The 14,209-nt window shown below is 38.7% G+C and overlaps 1 protein-coding gene across 5 annotated transcripts in view; it reads right to left on the bottom strand.

Moving 5' to 3' along the window:
- Positions 1-1,662: 1,662 nt before the first annotated feature.
- ATXN7 (ataxin 7) overlaps positions 1,663-14,209 on the bottom strand; it is a 76,349-nt gene continuing 63,802 nt past the window's right edge. For all 5 annotated transcript variants that reach the window (XM_035337336.1, XM_035337340.1, XM_035337338.1 and 2 more), the window contains 8 exons: positions 9,593-9,848; positions 8,804-9,066; positions 8,339-8,421; positions 6,358-6,623; positions 5,737-5,935; positions 4,989-5,110; positions 3,765-4,722; positions 1,663-2,515 (listed from right to left, as the gene is read on the bottom strand). In XM_035337336.1, the coding sequence (XP_035193227.1) occupies positions 2,498-2,515; positions 3,765-4,722; positions 4,989-5,110; positions 5,737-5,935; positions 6,358-6,623; positions 8,339-8,421; positions 8,804-9,066; positions 9,593-9,848 (2,165 nt within the window). In that variant the 3' untranslated portion in view covers positions 1,663-2,497. The remainder of the gene's footprint in view (positions 2,516-3,764; positions 4,723-4,988; positions 5,111-5,736; positions 5,936-6,357; positions 6,624-8,338; positions 8,422-8,803; positions 9,067-9,592; positions 9,849-14,209) is intronic.

Genomic DNA, 14,209 nt, shown 5'->3' with positions numbered 1-14,209 from the left:
CCCAGCCACTGCAAATTCAATTTTGCAAGGAAAATTAATTTTAGTTTCCTTAGTTATTTACAGTAAGAACTACGTGACAGTAAAAGCTTCAGGAACAACGTTCTGCTTGTAACCAGGATCTAAAACAGCATTTGAGCAGGTCTGTGCTCAAGGGCAGGCAGAATTTACGCTGTTCTCATTCTCGACTCCCAATGGCTTCGAATGCAGGTGTCTGTGGAGGCTGGCTCCACATGAGCACAGCGCTCAGGAATTAGCTTTTTAAAAGGTCTGCGTGCTATTGAACGGGCATGAATTTGCCATTATGCTTTCAGATCAACAGAACCTTCAAAAAGAGGAGAGTTCGCTCACCAACTCCCCGGCGCTCCTTCTCGTCAAGTTTTTGTTTCCTTTATATTTACATCGATCGATCGAGTCAAATTGCACTTGTGACTGAGACTGTCCTGAAGTGAAATTTTTGCCCCAGTGACTTCATCAGAACACGGATTTCACTCCAAACGGGCAGGATTTAATAAATATTGATTTCTTTCTGTGGCATGGTACTTTGGTTCCTTTTATGTTAAACCAATCTCAGCTCCAACAATCCTTCCAACAGGGCATCTTATTAATTATGAGTCTTTTTGTTCCTGAAAATATCTTTGTTGTCTTTTTTTGATTAGAGTTTGCATAATAAGAGTCTATACACATTGCTTTCTAAATGTCATCTTTCGGATCAATTCAAAAGCTAAAGTGTCTGCATAGAGGCTTCTTGTTGTTTTGCTGTATAGCAAGGATTTTGTAGCAAGTTCAGGTGAAACTGAAAGCATCGGTGGGTAAACAGCTAAGCGACTGCTACTCTTAGTGGCTTTGGATTCCCTGATGTACTATTTGCCACCAGAAACAGGGAAGGCTGGGCTACGGGAACTATTGGACAGGCTCAGATTGTCTGTTCTCAGCGACAGCTGGTGCCCCTTTAAGGCAGAAAAATTTCCTCTTGGTCAGTAATTTGTTTTCCTTTGCTTTGCCCCTTAATAAAGGTCGAGTCAGTTTTTGAGACTTTACCTGATGTTTAAAAACTTAACAAAAAGATCCAGACGAACCAAATCCTATTACAATAAGCCCTTTAGCGGAATTCACTTCTGAGGTGTTGTGAAGCAAGACAAAATACTTCGTAAAAATTGACTGGACTATATAAAACTGTGTAAAGCCCCCTTTATTCATAAAACCTCAGGAGGTGTGAGATGACTGGGATGCATACATCTGCACTTTACGTGGAGCTCGGCTGTCAAATTGGCAAATCCTCCAGAATTTTGAGAAAGCCTTACTGAGTGGTTGAAAGCACAACACATTAATGACTTAGTTATACAAACAAGGCATAAAATATCTAACTTACTTTACTTTTTTCTTTAGAAAATATTTAAATACTTTAAATACTTAGTCTTAAAAGGACTATTTTTTTTTTTAATACCGGCTGGAAGGCTAATCCAGCCTAATTTAACCAATACAGTTCTTATTTTTTAAAATAACAAAGGCTTATGGTATACAGTATAGGTCAGGAAATATGTTCTTTGGGCATATAGTTTTAGAGGTTACTTGCCTTTGTTTGATATTTTTGGATTTTTTTAAAAAAACAATTCAGTTGTTAACTTTTTAATTGTTAACATTTTAATTGTTAACAATTTTAAATTTTAAAAAACAATTAACTTAAACAATTAATTTTCTTCTGCAATCAAATCTAACTCAAAGGAATAGAAAATAATATTTGTATCACACAAGTACAACTTTTTATACTTGTTTTCTGAGCAATGGCTTCAAACAAGTTTTTTGATTTTTGTTGTTGTTGTCACTGTCGTTTTAAAAGTTTTTTTTAAACATATTTCTTATTTTTAACTCCTGATAGCTTCTTATCCCAAATTACTTGCAAAAGGCTGGGCAAAACACAGACTATTTTTTGAATTGTGCTATTTTTATATTCCATTAAAGGAACATTGCTATAAAAACACTAAAGCCATTTCCCTTCTTGAGGGCTTATTTCCATTGTGCCTCACACGTTTGTTTTTTCCCCCTTGTTGTGGGGTCCTCTCTGTTGACAGTGTCTGTCTGGTAGCTATCACCTATAAAAGTCACCATCAGTATAAAAATAAGTCCACAGTAACGTTTACCTGCCCCCCAGAAAAACATTGTTTTGCCCAGCCAATCTATGTCAAATAGTGGCAAGATGATGTACTCCTGTAAGTAAAATCTCACAGATTTGTAGCAAACTAGTCCAGACCACCGTTAACACTGATAAGAGCAATTATGTGGCTGAACTTCATCCAGTGTCCATTTCTAGTATATTCACTGCTACAGACATGGCTTCAGGGAAATTCCTTGTTTGAGTGACAGTCCAGTAGATTTCCACACCTGAGGACCATGGGAAGCTGGGAAAAATCAAGGCATCTTGTAGTCCAGAATTCCAGATGGAGGTTTTGCTTGTAGTGAAAAGTGTCCAGTTCTTTTCTCACAATGGTACAGTCAGCTGTCAGGGACGCGCATTTGGCTTTTAAGCAAATAAACGGAAGAGAAGGATGAGTGAGCCAAGCTGTTACAGCAGATGCCCTTCAAAGACATTTTCTGGACAATGAGCGCATATTTTGGGGAGAATCAGCAGGCATAATCTGACACACCATTCTTATGAGGTTAGCTTGTCTGAAACTTCACAGTTCTCAAGCTGGGGTTTTTCAAGTTACAATATTTTTAGAAAATATTTCCTTCCTTCATTCAAATTGTATTTTTCCTTTATTTCTATTGCACAGTTGAAGCAGTAACTATCAGGTAAGTCCAAAACCAAGGTTTGTTTAGTCAAATGAATGCTCTTTTCTTTTTTTTTTTTTTTGGTTTGTTTTAGAAAACACAGGTGGTGAAAATCTTCCTTTATGGCTGAAACTGAAAATTCAGAAACTATTCTGAAAAAGATCTCACTGACCTCCTAACCTCTCCAGGTACACAGATTTCAGGGTTTCAGTCCCAGAGGAAACAAAAAGTGTTTCAGGTTTACAATCTGGAAAATTTTAATTCCGTATCTGCTCTCTAAAATTCCATCTTCAGTATTCTTTTAAAGCTATATCAAATTATTTCACCCCTTCAAATTGTGTCTAAATTCATTCTAGTTTATCAAGAACTTTCTCTCCCAGACCAATTTGTTTAAAAGAACAAACCCTCAAGCTAACTTTAAAAAAGCTGCGTAGTCATGAGATCTATCTTCTATCTTTTATATCTTATTTATAACATTTAATCTCGTTAATACTAAGAAGTTAGTCAATGACACCTTGGGATAATAGGCTTATTTTATCACAGTATCACAGTTCTGTTATCAGCATCGTTATGTTCCACTTTGTAGAATGTTTATTACTGACACAGAAATAAGTCGTTCAGCTGAGACATTCAGCTCAGTTCCATGGCTGGCTGCAAGACTTTATTGTTACTATTATTTATTTTTAAATGCAAGAACTGAATTTCATCTGAGAGTGATACAGAGGCAGCATCTATGTGAAATTGGGATGTCATATTTAAGGTAACTTTAAAATGAGTAAATAAATATAACCATACTCTACTAGAATCAAGCATTTATACAAATCATGTGCAAATGTACTATAAAAACACTCAAAAGCAGTAGCGAACAAGTCAGAGAACTGTCTTTTACCTGAATAGCATCTGGAATTGTCTATCACTTATTAAGAGAACACATCGAATCTAAGCATGTGAAGTGACACACTCGTACTGGCTTACTTCCAGACAAGAGCTCCTACCTGATGAAGAAGAGAATTGTTCATCAGCCCTTGTGTCCCTGGGATTGCACCAGTGTGTCTTGCGTGAACATCATTCACCGATGGCAATTTGGCAACTTTGTTTGACTTGCTGCTGCTGCTGCTGCTGTTTATGCTGCTTGAACCAGGTGAGCACTTTCTTTTCTTTCCTATTAGTTTGTCTAGGGAAGTATGCGAATGTGAAAAACTGCTGTGCGAGTTTACAGTCAGCTCACTGGACTGATGAACAAATGGCCCTAAGGAAAGAGTGGAATCGCTGCTGTTCATCATCACACTCATTCTTTTTATCGATTCTGCAGGGCTCCCGGTAGGAGGACCCCTCCCTGATTGGTCATGTTTGAGGCTAACAGAGTTAGCTTTGCTAGTCATAGAATTGAGGCCAACACTGTGGGACGAAGACGTCACCGATGGATGATAGGAGGTCCCAGAGTTTCCAGAGTTAACCACACAGTTTTTTCTAAAGGACTCTGTGGAATGAGAAGGTGCTAGCAGTGCGGAACTGTTTTTACGCTTCTTTCCTGAGCCGCTGCTGCTACTGACGCTGCCGGAACTGTTACAGGTGCCACTGCCAGCAGAAGATTCCTTAGGTTTAAAAGATTTGCTGGATTTCAACTTCAGAGGTTTGCTGGGCATAGGGGAAGGTACAGAGGAAAGCACTGTAGGTGTTGAAGGGGATGAAGACACTTGTCTTGATTGCATACTGCCGACAGGATCCACTGCGCCCAGAGGAGCAGCATTTGCATTTAGTGTAGTTCCGTGTGATGGTACCGATTTGCTGTTCAGGGACATACAGGAAGGAGACACCAGCGCTGGCGATGACATAACCGTGGTGGGTAAGAGGAAACCCGCTGCGCTGACACCGTACTGTGAAGCAGGCATTGAGTTTGTCCGATGTGGTGCACGAACTGATGTTGTGTTACTAGATGCTGGAGGAATTTTCCTGCAGGTAAAAGGAAAAACAAAAACCCAGGTAGCAACCATTCTCTGGAATAATACAGTCCAGCAAATACTGATGAAAGTGACTGTAAATTGAGATCGATTAACGATACTAAAATATTTTACCAATAGTTAATTATTAAAAAAAAGCATACACTATCAACCTCTGATCTTCATTCATCTGAAATTACACTTTGCTGTAACTAGAATCACAGGCTTTTCATATTTCTACAACAGTCAGGAATAATCAGAACTTTAATTTCTACTCACTTCCACATCTGAGAATTAAGATGCTTCTCCACCATGAAGTTAAGTGCACATCGAATACGGTTCCACCGCTTGTCAAATACGTAACAACCTTTTCCAATTTGCTGACTACCAAATGTGCAAAACTGAAAAGACAGATTTTTATTGACATTTTCTACTTTCACTGACAACTCTCTGAAGAACACACTTGTCTATAAAAATATATATGCTAAACGAATATGATTTTTAGATGTTTAAACCCAAAATAAAAAAAATATACATTTGATTACTTATTTCTACATTATAACCACTATTTTAAATTTCTGGCCTTCGTACTTTGGGATCATTTCTTTCCCCATCTGAAACTCCCATATTTATGATGAATGCAGCAATTAGATTTGAATCCTTCTGATTAAACAGAGAAGGACAATAGTGTATTTTACATTTCTATTTATAATGTGTGTACACACACACTCAGGTATATACACACACACATGTGAAGCTGTCAGCTATTTGCTCATAGCCTGTTTTAAAAAAAAATTTGATTTCTTTTGTATGGCAGAAGGGAGGCCCAAACCTATTTCTTTGGCATGTTTACTTGGCAAATACACTGATAACATCACTACTGATTAGACAACAAAATAATTTTCTTAAAATCTGAAAAAAAACACGTACACAATAGAAAGCCACCCTTAACCCCCCCAAGTTATTTGTTTACAAATTCAGAGCCAGTGAGAGACCAAGGCTGACTTTTACTTAACTTAACACTTACAGCGGCTGGTTGAGGATGATGACCTGAATAGTGACAATCCAGTTTTTCAACAGGCTCTTCTTTTTCATCGCATTCTCCCTCATCACTGGATAACCGAGATGCTGGCTCAGCTGCAGGCAAGGGAGGGTGAGGGGATTCGTGGACAGAAGGAGAATCGCTAGGGGCACTTCCACTGTGCTGGGCTGGACAGCCTGGAGGCCTGGGCAAGGTAAGCAGTAAAGGTGTTATTGAGGCGAGGCTCGTCAACAAGCACTTCATTGTGGATATTTCAACACTGACACAAAGAAATTTACACTAACTGATGCCCAGTATTTTCAAGAGTCTCGTAACACATCTACCAAGAGACAGGCCAGGAGTTATTGTACCCTTGGAAAAGCAGCATTGCCCAATTGTTGCAGAACTGCTTTAATTGATGCAATTCAGCCTCTGCTATTTCAAACTCCAAACCCTCCTTGCTATGAGTTACAGCCCAGCATGTAATTGCTAATTGCAGACAGACAGTCACCAGGCCTAGAGCAAAAATGCTACCCCATCCAACAGATCCCTATCGCTCTTTCAAAATCCACATGATGAAGCTACCAGCATTAATTTCGTAGTATTGGACAGGCAGATTTTTCTTACCTTGGAAGACTGGGGGGGTGAGGTTTGGGTTTATTAGGTAATAAAGGCTTTGATTCTGTATGAGTAACTCCATGAGAATTTTGGTGCAGCTCCTGGGAAGTTTTAGTAGGTGAGGGATGTGGTTCCCTGAGAGGGGGCATCTGCTGATGATGATCCGAATGTCGAAGAAGTTCCTTTTCCCTGGTTTTGCTTTTGTGCTCGGCTAACAACACATCGAATCGTTTTCTTCGACCCTGTACAGCCCTCCGCTGGGTTAAGGAATGTGTCTGCAAATCCATGAATAAATCATTAATCCCAGGCTATTAGATCTGTGCAAATTAAACACTCAAAACACATGTCCAGAGCTCTAGAATACAGACAATAATCACATTTGCGGTTTAGTAAATAAATGGAAGAATGACTTATAAAACAAACTTGGATTTTTTTTTTTGGTGGATGGTTACATGTCCTCCTGATACAAAATAATGAAAAACAGCACTTGAGTTCAAAACTTCTTCCAAAGTTCTTCTTTTTTTTTTTTTTTTTTTAAGAAGAAACTGCCAAAGCTCTTATAATGCTAAGACTGGAATTACAAATCTTTTTAACATCGTTTTTGATATGTTATTTGCCAATATGGTATATTATTCTTCTCACCCAAGCGCACAACCAAAAATTACCAAATATTTACTTTCACTTAAAATATTTGACAAAATAAAACTTAAATATTTATAAAAATTATTTGCTTCCTTCTGTTTACTAAAATATTCCTTGAAAACAAATGTTTTCCAATGCAATGGGGTAGGTATTACAGCATGCAAAAAAATACAGCAGAATCCAGTCAGACAGAACCCAAAGTCCTTTGAGCATCCTGAACTCTACACAGAGTAAGACACACACGGTGCAAATTCTAGGTAAAGTGAGATAGGTGTAAGCTATTTTTTTTGGAATTGTTGAAGTCACATACAATACCTTATTTTTATATGGCACAAAAGGTTTGATTGGCTAATTTTCATAGGTAAAAATATTATCATGTAAATTAGATACAAATAGCAACTCAGAAAAATATTTTGAGTAGGTGCAATATAAACAGTTGCTGAGAAACATTTTTACTTTCTTTCTAAAATTTTGTTTTTTCTAATTCTCCTGTAAAATCTTGAAACTTTTCCCCTTCTCTACTAATAGCAAAAGGATTGCATCCCCACTGTAATTCCAAAAGGGCAATGTGTTCAAGTTCAGTTCCTGCGGGTCATTAGTGCCAGCTTCATGTACCTTTGTTCTGGAGGTGGTTTATTTACCGGATGCTTCCCCTACTGACAGTTTAGCTGCTTTGCATAAAAAAAAGGCTAAATATTACACAATTGCATAGGAAGTGGATTTTCATTTCTTTGGGACTTGTACACCCTACCCTCCAAGACCTTTGAGCAAACAAACACATTTAATCTGATCTAAAGTTTTTAAAAGATAGTTTTGACCTCTAGGCATACTCAGAAGACTCATTTCTGAGTAAGCTGTGTAGGCAAATCCAGCAGCACCAGCATTTGCACAAATACCTGCTAAGTATCTGCTGAAGGCTCTGGTGAGAGAAAGGAAAGGGGTGTGAGTGGGGGAAGCTTGATTTATTGAAATCACACATAAACAAATAATACTTCTAATGCTTACCATGGACTTTTAAAAATCCATGGTCTGTAACCCAAAGGTTATCCCCCTGAAGAACGTGCTGGCCCCTCTAATACATACATGTGGAGTAATGCAATTGTTTCCATGTCAGCATCCATGCAAAAGGTTTATACAAATATAAAGATCTCAGGGTTACTGTAAGAAAGATGGTTTTGGATAAACAATTGGCTGAACTTGGAAAACAATTCCTTCTTGGTTCTTGGCAATATGTTTTGAGAAGGACCACTTATAGTGGCAATTATTGACAGGAGAAATTTGTAGTTTTCTGTCACATTCCCTAGGAAATTAAATGTGAACTTTACAAAATCTGGTTAAGACATCCTACCTTGCATGTCAAAGACCTAGTACAGGGTTTCTTGGTTTCCACATCAATGACACCACAGTATATATCAGGATCAAATTCTCTCTCTGTCAAAGGTGCACAAATATGCCAATTATTGAAAACAGCTTTCGTAAAGACACCTTGAAATACTGACATTTATTTGCTTTAGAAAATTTAACCATACAGGAAATTGTTTTCAAATATAACACATTTTAAAAGGAAGAACTTACAGGTCTGTAACACCTGGATGGTTTCTGCAAGCAACAGACACGTTTCATGTTGTTTGCATCCTTTACGAACATGTCAAGTTATAAATTTAAATTTTAGTATGTAAATGTGCTTACTTACAACTTAATGTTATAAAAGTAAATATTTACTTCTGAAGCTTATTTTTATGTATCTTATATATGTATTTTTATGTACACGCTAATAAGAACAATATAGCAAAAAATATTTAAAACCAATTACCTGACAATCTTTTATGTAAAAATTTCCTATTGTTTGTATTTTCTTCAGCTTTCTTTTCCAAAAATGGAGGCACAGAGAGAAGACCTTTACCATTCAGTATCTGTCCAGGGGAAGGCAAGGGTGGCTTTGGTATTGAGGGACAATTAAGGCCAGTCTTTATTGAGGAAGTCACAGTAGTAGAACAAGTTGGACCAACAGCAGTTTTCAGTTGGGCACCATCTATCTTTGGATGAATCTTTTCCACTTTGACAGATGGAGTCATACTATTATTTATGAAAAACAAAGGGGAAAAATTGTAAATCATAGTATCATGACTCATAAATTACAAGAAGTACTTAAAATATATTACTCAATACTCTATTATTCACGGTTCAATTTTAGACCTTTGTTGTTTATTCCCAGTTTTCTTATTTTTATTCTTTTTCTTATTTATTTTCACATTTTTGGTGATGTCCACTATCTCTTCTGTGCTCTTGTCCCCATTTCCTTGCAAGTATTTCAGAGACAATAGAAACTTCAGAAACTCACTTACAAAGGAAGTATGCAGATTGGATCAAAGAATAAAGACCCCCTAGCAGAACAAACTTTATTTATAACGATTCAAGCTGCATCTCTGTGTCTTGTTTGAGTATACCTATCATCTTAGACTATGCTGCTGGAAAAGATCTGGAGGAGTTTTAAGTGGTCTCTCTCAAAGCAAAAATCCTCTGAAACAAAATCAAGTTCTACTGATACAGCAGTTTCTACGCACGCAATAACGTTTAATTCTTTGTCAAAATGCATACTCACATTTTGTCATGGGGAACTTTGCTGTGCTGTACCGGATGCATTAACCTGTTGTTTCCGCTGATCTGCAGCTTGTCTTTGGGTGATTTCAACAACTTGGAATTTGATGATGACGATGCACTAGTACCTCCACTGGATGAACGATTGCTACCACTTCCACTGCTACCTTTGTTTTTTGAAGGGAAAGATGAAATGGTGGAAACTACGGAAGAGGAGGGTGGAGTCAAAGGCGGCTTGCTGCAGGAGCTGTGTCTTCTTTCTGAAAAGGAGAAAAAAAGGGGTTTTAAACTCCCACGACCCATGCAGAAACAATTCTTTAATACTTCATGTTGTCGTTTACTCCATTAACATTTTTCCTTTATTGGCCTGGGAGGTCCTCTGCCACACACGGAGCAGAGAGGATTCAAGCCTCACTATAAACCATGAGGCTCCATTCATTGTTGGTCCCCAGTCAGTTACAGGAGTCTCTTTTAACTTTGTGAGCTACATTCCTCAGCCACTAAAGCTTAGCTTTTAATATACGTCCCCCACTCTCCCTCTCCATCTTACAGAACAAGAAAGTGAGAATCAAACTCAGATCTCTGACACACAAAGCAAAGAGACCCCTACCCTCAGGCCAAGCAAGCCTGAATATCAGATCTCCTAAAGGAGTAAATTACCTGTTAGTGTGTCACCCGGGGGTCAAAATGATGTTGGAGCAAAAACTTTAAATTTTATTTCATCGCAGTTTTTTGGTATGGTCTGTTAGACCTTCCGTGTGGAATGCCCCTGAGAACAAGGGCTCAAGTGCTGCCTTACACCGCTTTTTGCTTTTCTCTTATTAACTCTATTAATCCTTTCATAATATGACCCATGGAGGGAAGAATTTTATTTAGGAACAACAGGAAAGGAGTAATGGATGTGCTTCTATGAAAAAGTATATCTGAACATTTGAATAGTCAGGCTCCATCAACGAACATGTTGGAGAAGAAATGATTTAATGAACATTATACCCCTGGCATTAACCATTAGCCATTAACAGGAATACCTTCCTAGCACCATTTCAGTTAAAAGAGCACACATTTTAAAGACGTTTCTTTGGAACAACGAACTGTCAGTCACGGTACACTTGACAGCTTCATGGAGTGCCCAGCTCTGCCTACAAATGGACGTGGTAATTGACCATTTGCTCAACTGATATTTGGACACCTGTGATTCCTAGATGACCTGTGCATGTAATCAACTCCTGCTCAGAGACCTCTCTCTGGCAATCAAGTACATGCAAACCACAGATCCAAGAGAGAACCAAGAATTAACAGGTCCCTCTGTGAAGACGGAAGGCACCTTCTCCTTGCCAGAGATAACACCTCTTTCCCACCTGGTATCATTAACAGTGCCAAACCCACCACCGATCCCAGACACAGCTTACAGATTTTGACTTGAATTTACCTAAGCTGTCGAGGAAGCAGCCTCCTCATCAAGTTACAACAAAGGGAAAGTCATGTCCTGCACAACCTGTACGGGAGTCTGTGACACTGGAAAATGTAAAGTAATACATCCACATTCTGCTTATGTGACCTGTTTTTTCCCCTACAGCAATCACAGGGCACTGAGATGGTGGCTGAGCAGGGCTCCACTCGTAGCTGTCAGAACAAGACTTTGCCAGCCCCTTACCAGTCTAGTCTTGTACATCTTCCAAAAAGCCACGCTGCTCAAGCAGTACAAGAGGTGGGCACAGGAATCTAAGTCCTGGCAAGCTAATTTCATACAGAGGTGGGGAAAAAGCACTTTAAATATGTTCATTAGCTCAGAAAAAAAAAGAAAAAAGTTAAAGATGAAAAACATACAGCTTAGACTGGAAGCCAAGAACTCCAGTCAAGAAATGATCTCCGAGACTGAGCCATGCAACGCACATTTCTGTTTGTCTGTCTGTGAAATGGGTATAAACTACCCAACAAGCCTTCAGCCAAAGAATCATCTCTGCTTAATTAGTATTTACGAAAAGCTATGAGAGGTCAGGCGAAATGCCCAACATAATACATAACAAATGCAGCCATTTAACTTTTATCTCAAGAAATAACTGCTTTAAGGTTTCAAATGCCTTGTCACCCGTGACGTTCAGTATCATCTCCTTGGTTTTTTAGAACCCTATGCCATTGAAGAGTTCTCTAGTACGTTAGCATATTTATATTCTAGTAAATGACCACACTTCTAATATGACATGCTGCTTATTGCCAGATGTCTTTTTATAGCAATGGCAAGAATCCCCGAGCGGCTTTGATAAGTTACTATTTGGGGGCCGTTAGTTCAGCGATGCTACACCCCGGGAGATTACCCTGCGAGATAATGAGAAAACTCACTCCATACTCTGTCACCTTCTGTGTATTTATAAAATTTGAAGTCTGAGTACTTAGCAGAGCTACAAAAAATCTCTAACAGTCCAGTGGATCACTAACATTATCTCTGGGAGGTTTTTTTTCCTTTGGTAAGAACAGCAGGGTGTTACTTCCTTGGAGAGAACTTGGCAGAGGAGAAAAGAGCTAGAGTAAGACTGAGTGCAGTGCCTCCCTGCCTCCCTCCGTTAGGAATAAACTAGGCAAAATACAAATCTATATTATCGATCCAAATGATAATTTATCAACAAAACGAAAAGACTTTTCAGCTGATTGTAAGCATTCTTCTTTAGTTGTTGGTGACCTGCCTGGACCTGTTTGGCACTGACTGACCGACCGGCAGGGCTGCTGCAGTGACTGCCTGCCTGGGAGAAGACCATGGGAAAGAACAGCGGTCCTGTTCACAGCTGAACCCTGCCAAATGCTTGCTCAACATGTTTAGTGCTCCAGTCATTTTATAAAATTCTTTTTTAAAGTGAGATCTGTTTAACCTCTCTTTTGTAAAATACCTGAAGAATACCAATGTTCTTTCTTATGTAGTTCCCATTTGCCATTAACTCTGACTCAGCTTGCAAATATTTTAAAATAATTACCTCCAGGTGTTCAGTTTTCAGATTTTTAAAGTTAACATCCGTGTCCCTTCACATAACTCTTGAAAGAAAAAAAACTTTTTTAAAACTCCGTGATTGCTTTTTGCAACACACAACAGTGATCCCCCAAATACTACACCTGTCTGACATGGTTCTAAGCTTTAAGATCTCAGAGGGTTGGTTTTGTTTGTTTGCCTTTGCTTTGTTGTTGTTTGCTTTTAAAGAAAGAAGTAGTTTCGGCTTTGGACAAAGAATTGGAAAGCTTCCCTTGAGCTCTTTGAGACTTGCAATACATTCACAAATACACTACAGTTTCTAAACTTTAAGGAGAGTCCCGTGGTGTTCATTCTGTGTGCATCAATTAATAGCTTCGGGCAGCAAACATAAGATGTACAGATCAAGTTTCATAAACTCATTTTTTTTTTTATACTGACTTCTTACGTAAGTACTGGGCAAAAAGTCAAACTGACCTGTGCCAGTGCTAGCAGAACCATCCTTAAAAATAAAGCACACCCATTCAAACCACAAGCAAGTTTAGTTCAATGAAGTATGTCGTAACTTCAGTCAACATCCAGAAAAACAGTTTTACCATCGGTTAGTTTAGGGGTAAGAGTATTATTCAGAGTATGTAATTAAATGTGTGCGTTGAAACAAAGCGTAAGTTCATGATTATGTAATTATTATTTACTGTATGTCTTGACCAAAGTAAAAGCATGACAAAAGTGCTACTTAAACTTTTTTTTCGTCATACTGATCTATTATTTGACTTCTCATTTTAGAAATGAATTAGTGCAGTCATACTGAAACAAACATCATTTACCTGGGGATAAAATTTTCTTTATGTCAGTATGGATACTATATTTCTACGGAAATTGTGGAGAACTAATTTACCTGATCTTCTAATTGCTCCAGAAGGATCGGATCCCTGACTTGACATGAGAATGCAAGAAGAGGTGACTTACACAAGTCCAGCAGCAGCCTGACAAGGCTTCCGAGCTCTGGAGCTGCTGAAGTTATAAACATTGAAAGCTGCAAGATGCTGACAATTCTGCTCTTGTGTGTGTGCAGAATCACTGCCATTCCAACACGGCTGGCAGCTAGGTGAATCTTTTACCTACAGGTATTTCTAAAACCCTCACACCAGGACGTTTTATTACGAGGCACTGACACCATGCCTCCGTAGCACAGACTAGAACCGGCAGATGAAAGCCAGGGGCTTGGAGGACAGGGACCTCCCCACACTGTTGGGCTGCACTTTTCTTAACACTGAAAAACTTAATACAAGTGGACACAATCACAAGTAACCTACAGGGAGGCAGAAGAGCCACTCCTACACCACTTCTTCAACAAATGAATGAAGGCCACAGATCCAGAAGAAAATTTTGAGCAGTAAATTTTGATTTGAACCAGGGATACCAGAAGTCCTGTGCTCCTGCAATTTTTTGGTTTGTTTGTTTGCCACCTCAGGTCCTCAGCCACCACACTGAATTGCTCTGAAAGAAGATCTCACCACAGCTACAGATTTTAGTGCAGCAGCCAGCTAAGATCCCCTTTTGCAGCTCTAAGCTGAATGTCAGTGTTGTGCAATGACCTCACCGTGACAAAATTATAAAAATAATTAAAGAAAAAAAAGGGCCTATGAAGATCTTACAGAGGAA

This window comes from Oxyura jamaicensis, chromosome 12 (genome assembly GCF_011077185.1).
Source record: "Oxyura jamaicensis isolate SHBP4307 breed ruddy duck chromosome 12, BPBGC_Ojam_1.0, whole genome shotgun sequence".
Lineage (NCBI taxonomy): Eukaryota > Metazoa > Chordata > Aves > Anseriformes > Anatidae > Oxyura > Oxyura jamaicensis.
Note: the sequence above shows the minus strand (reverse complement) of the source record. Positions and strands in the feature narration are given on the sequence as shown.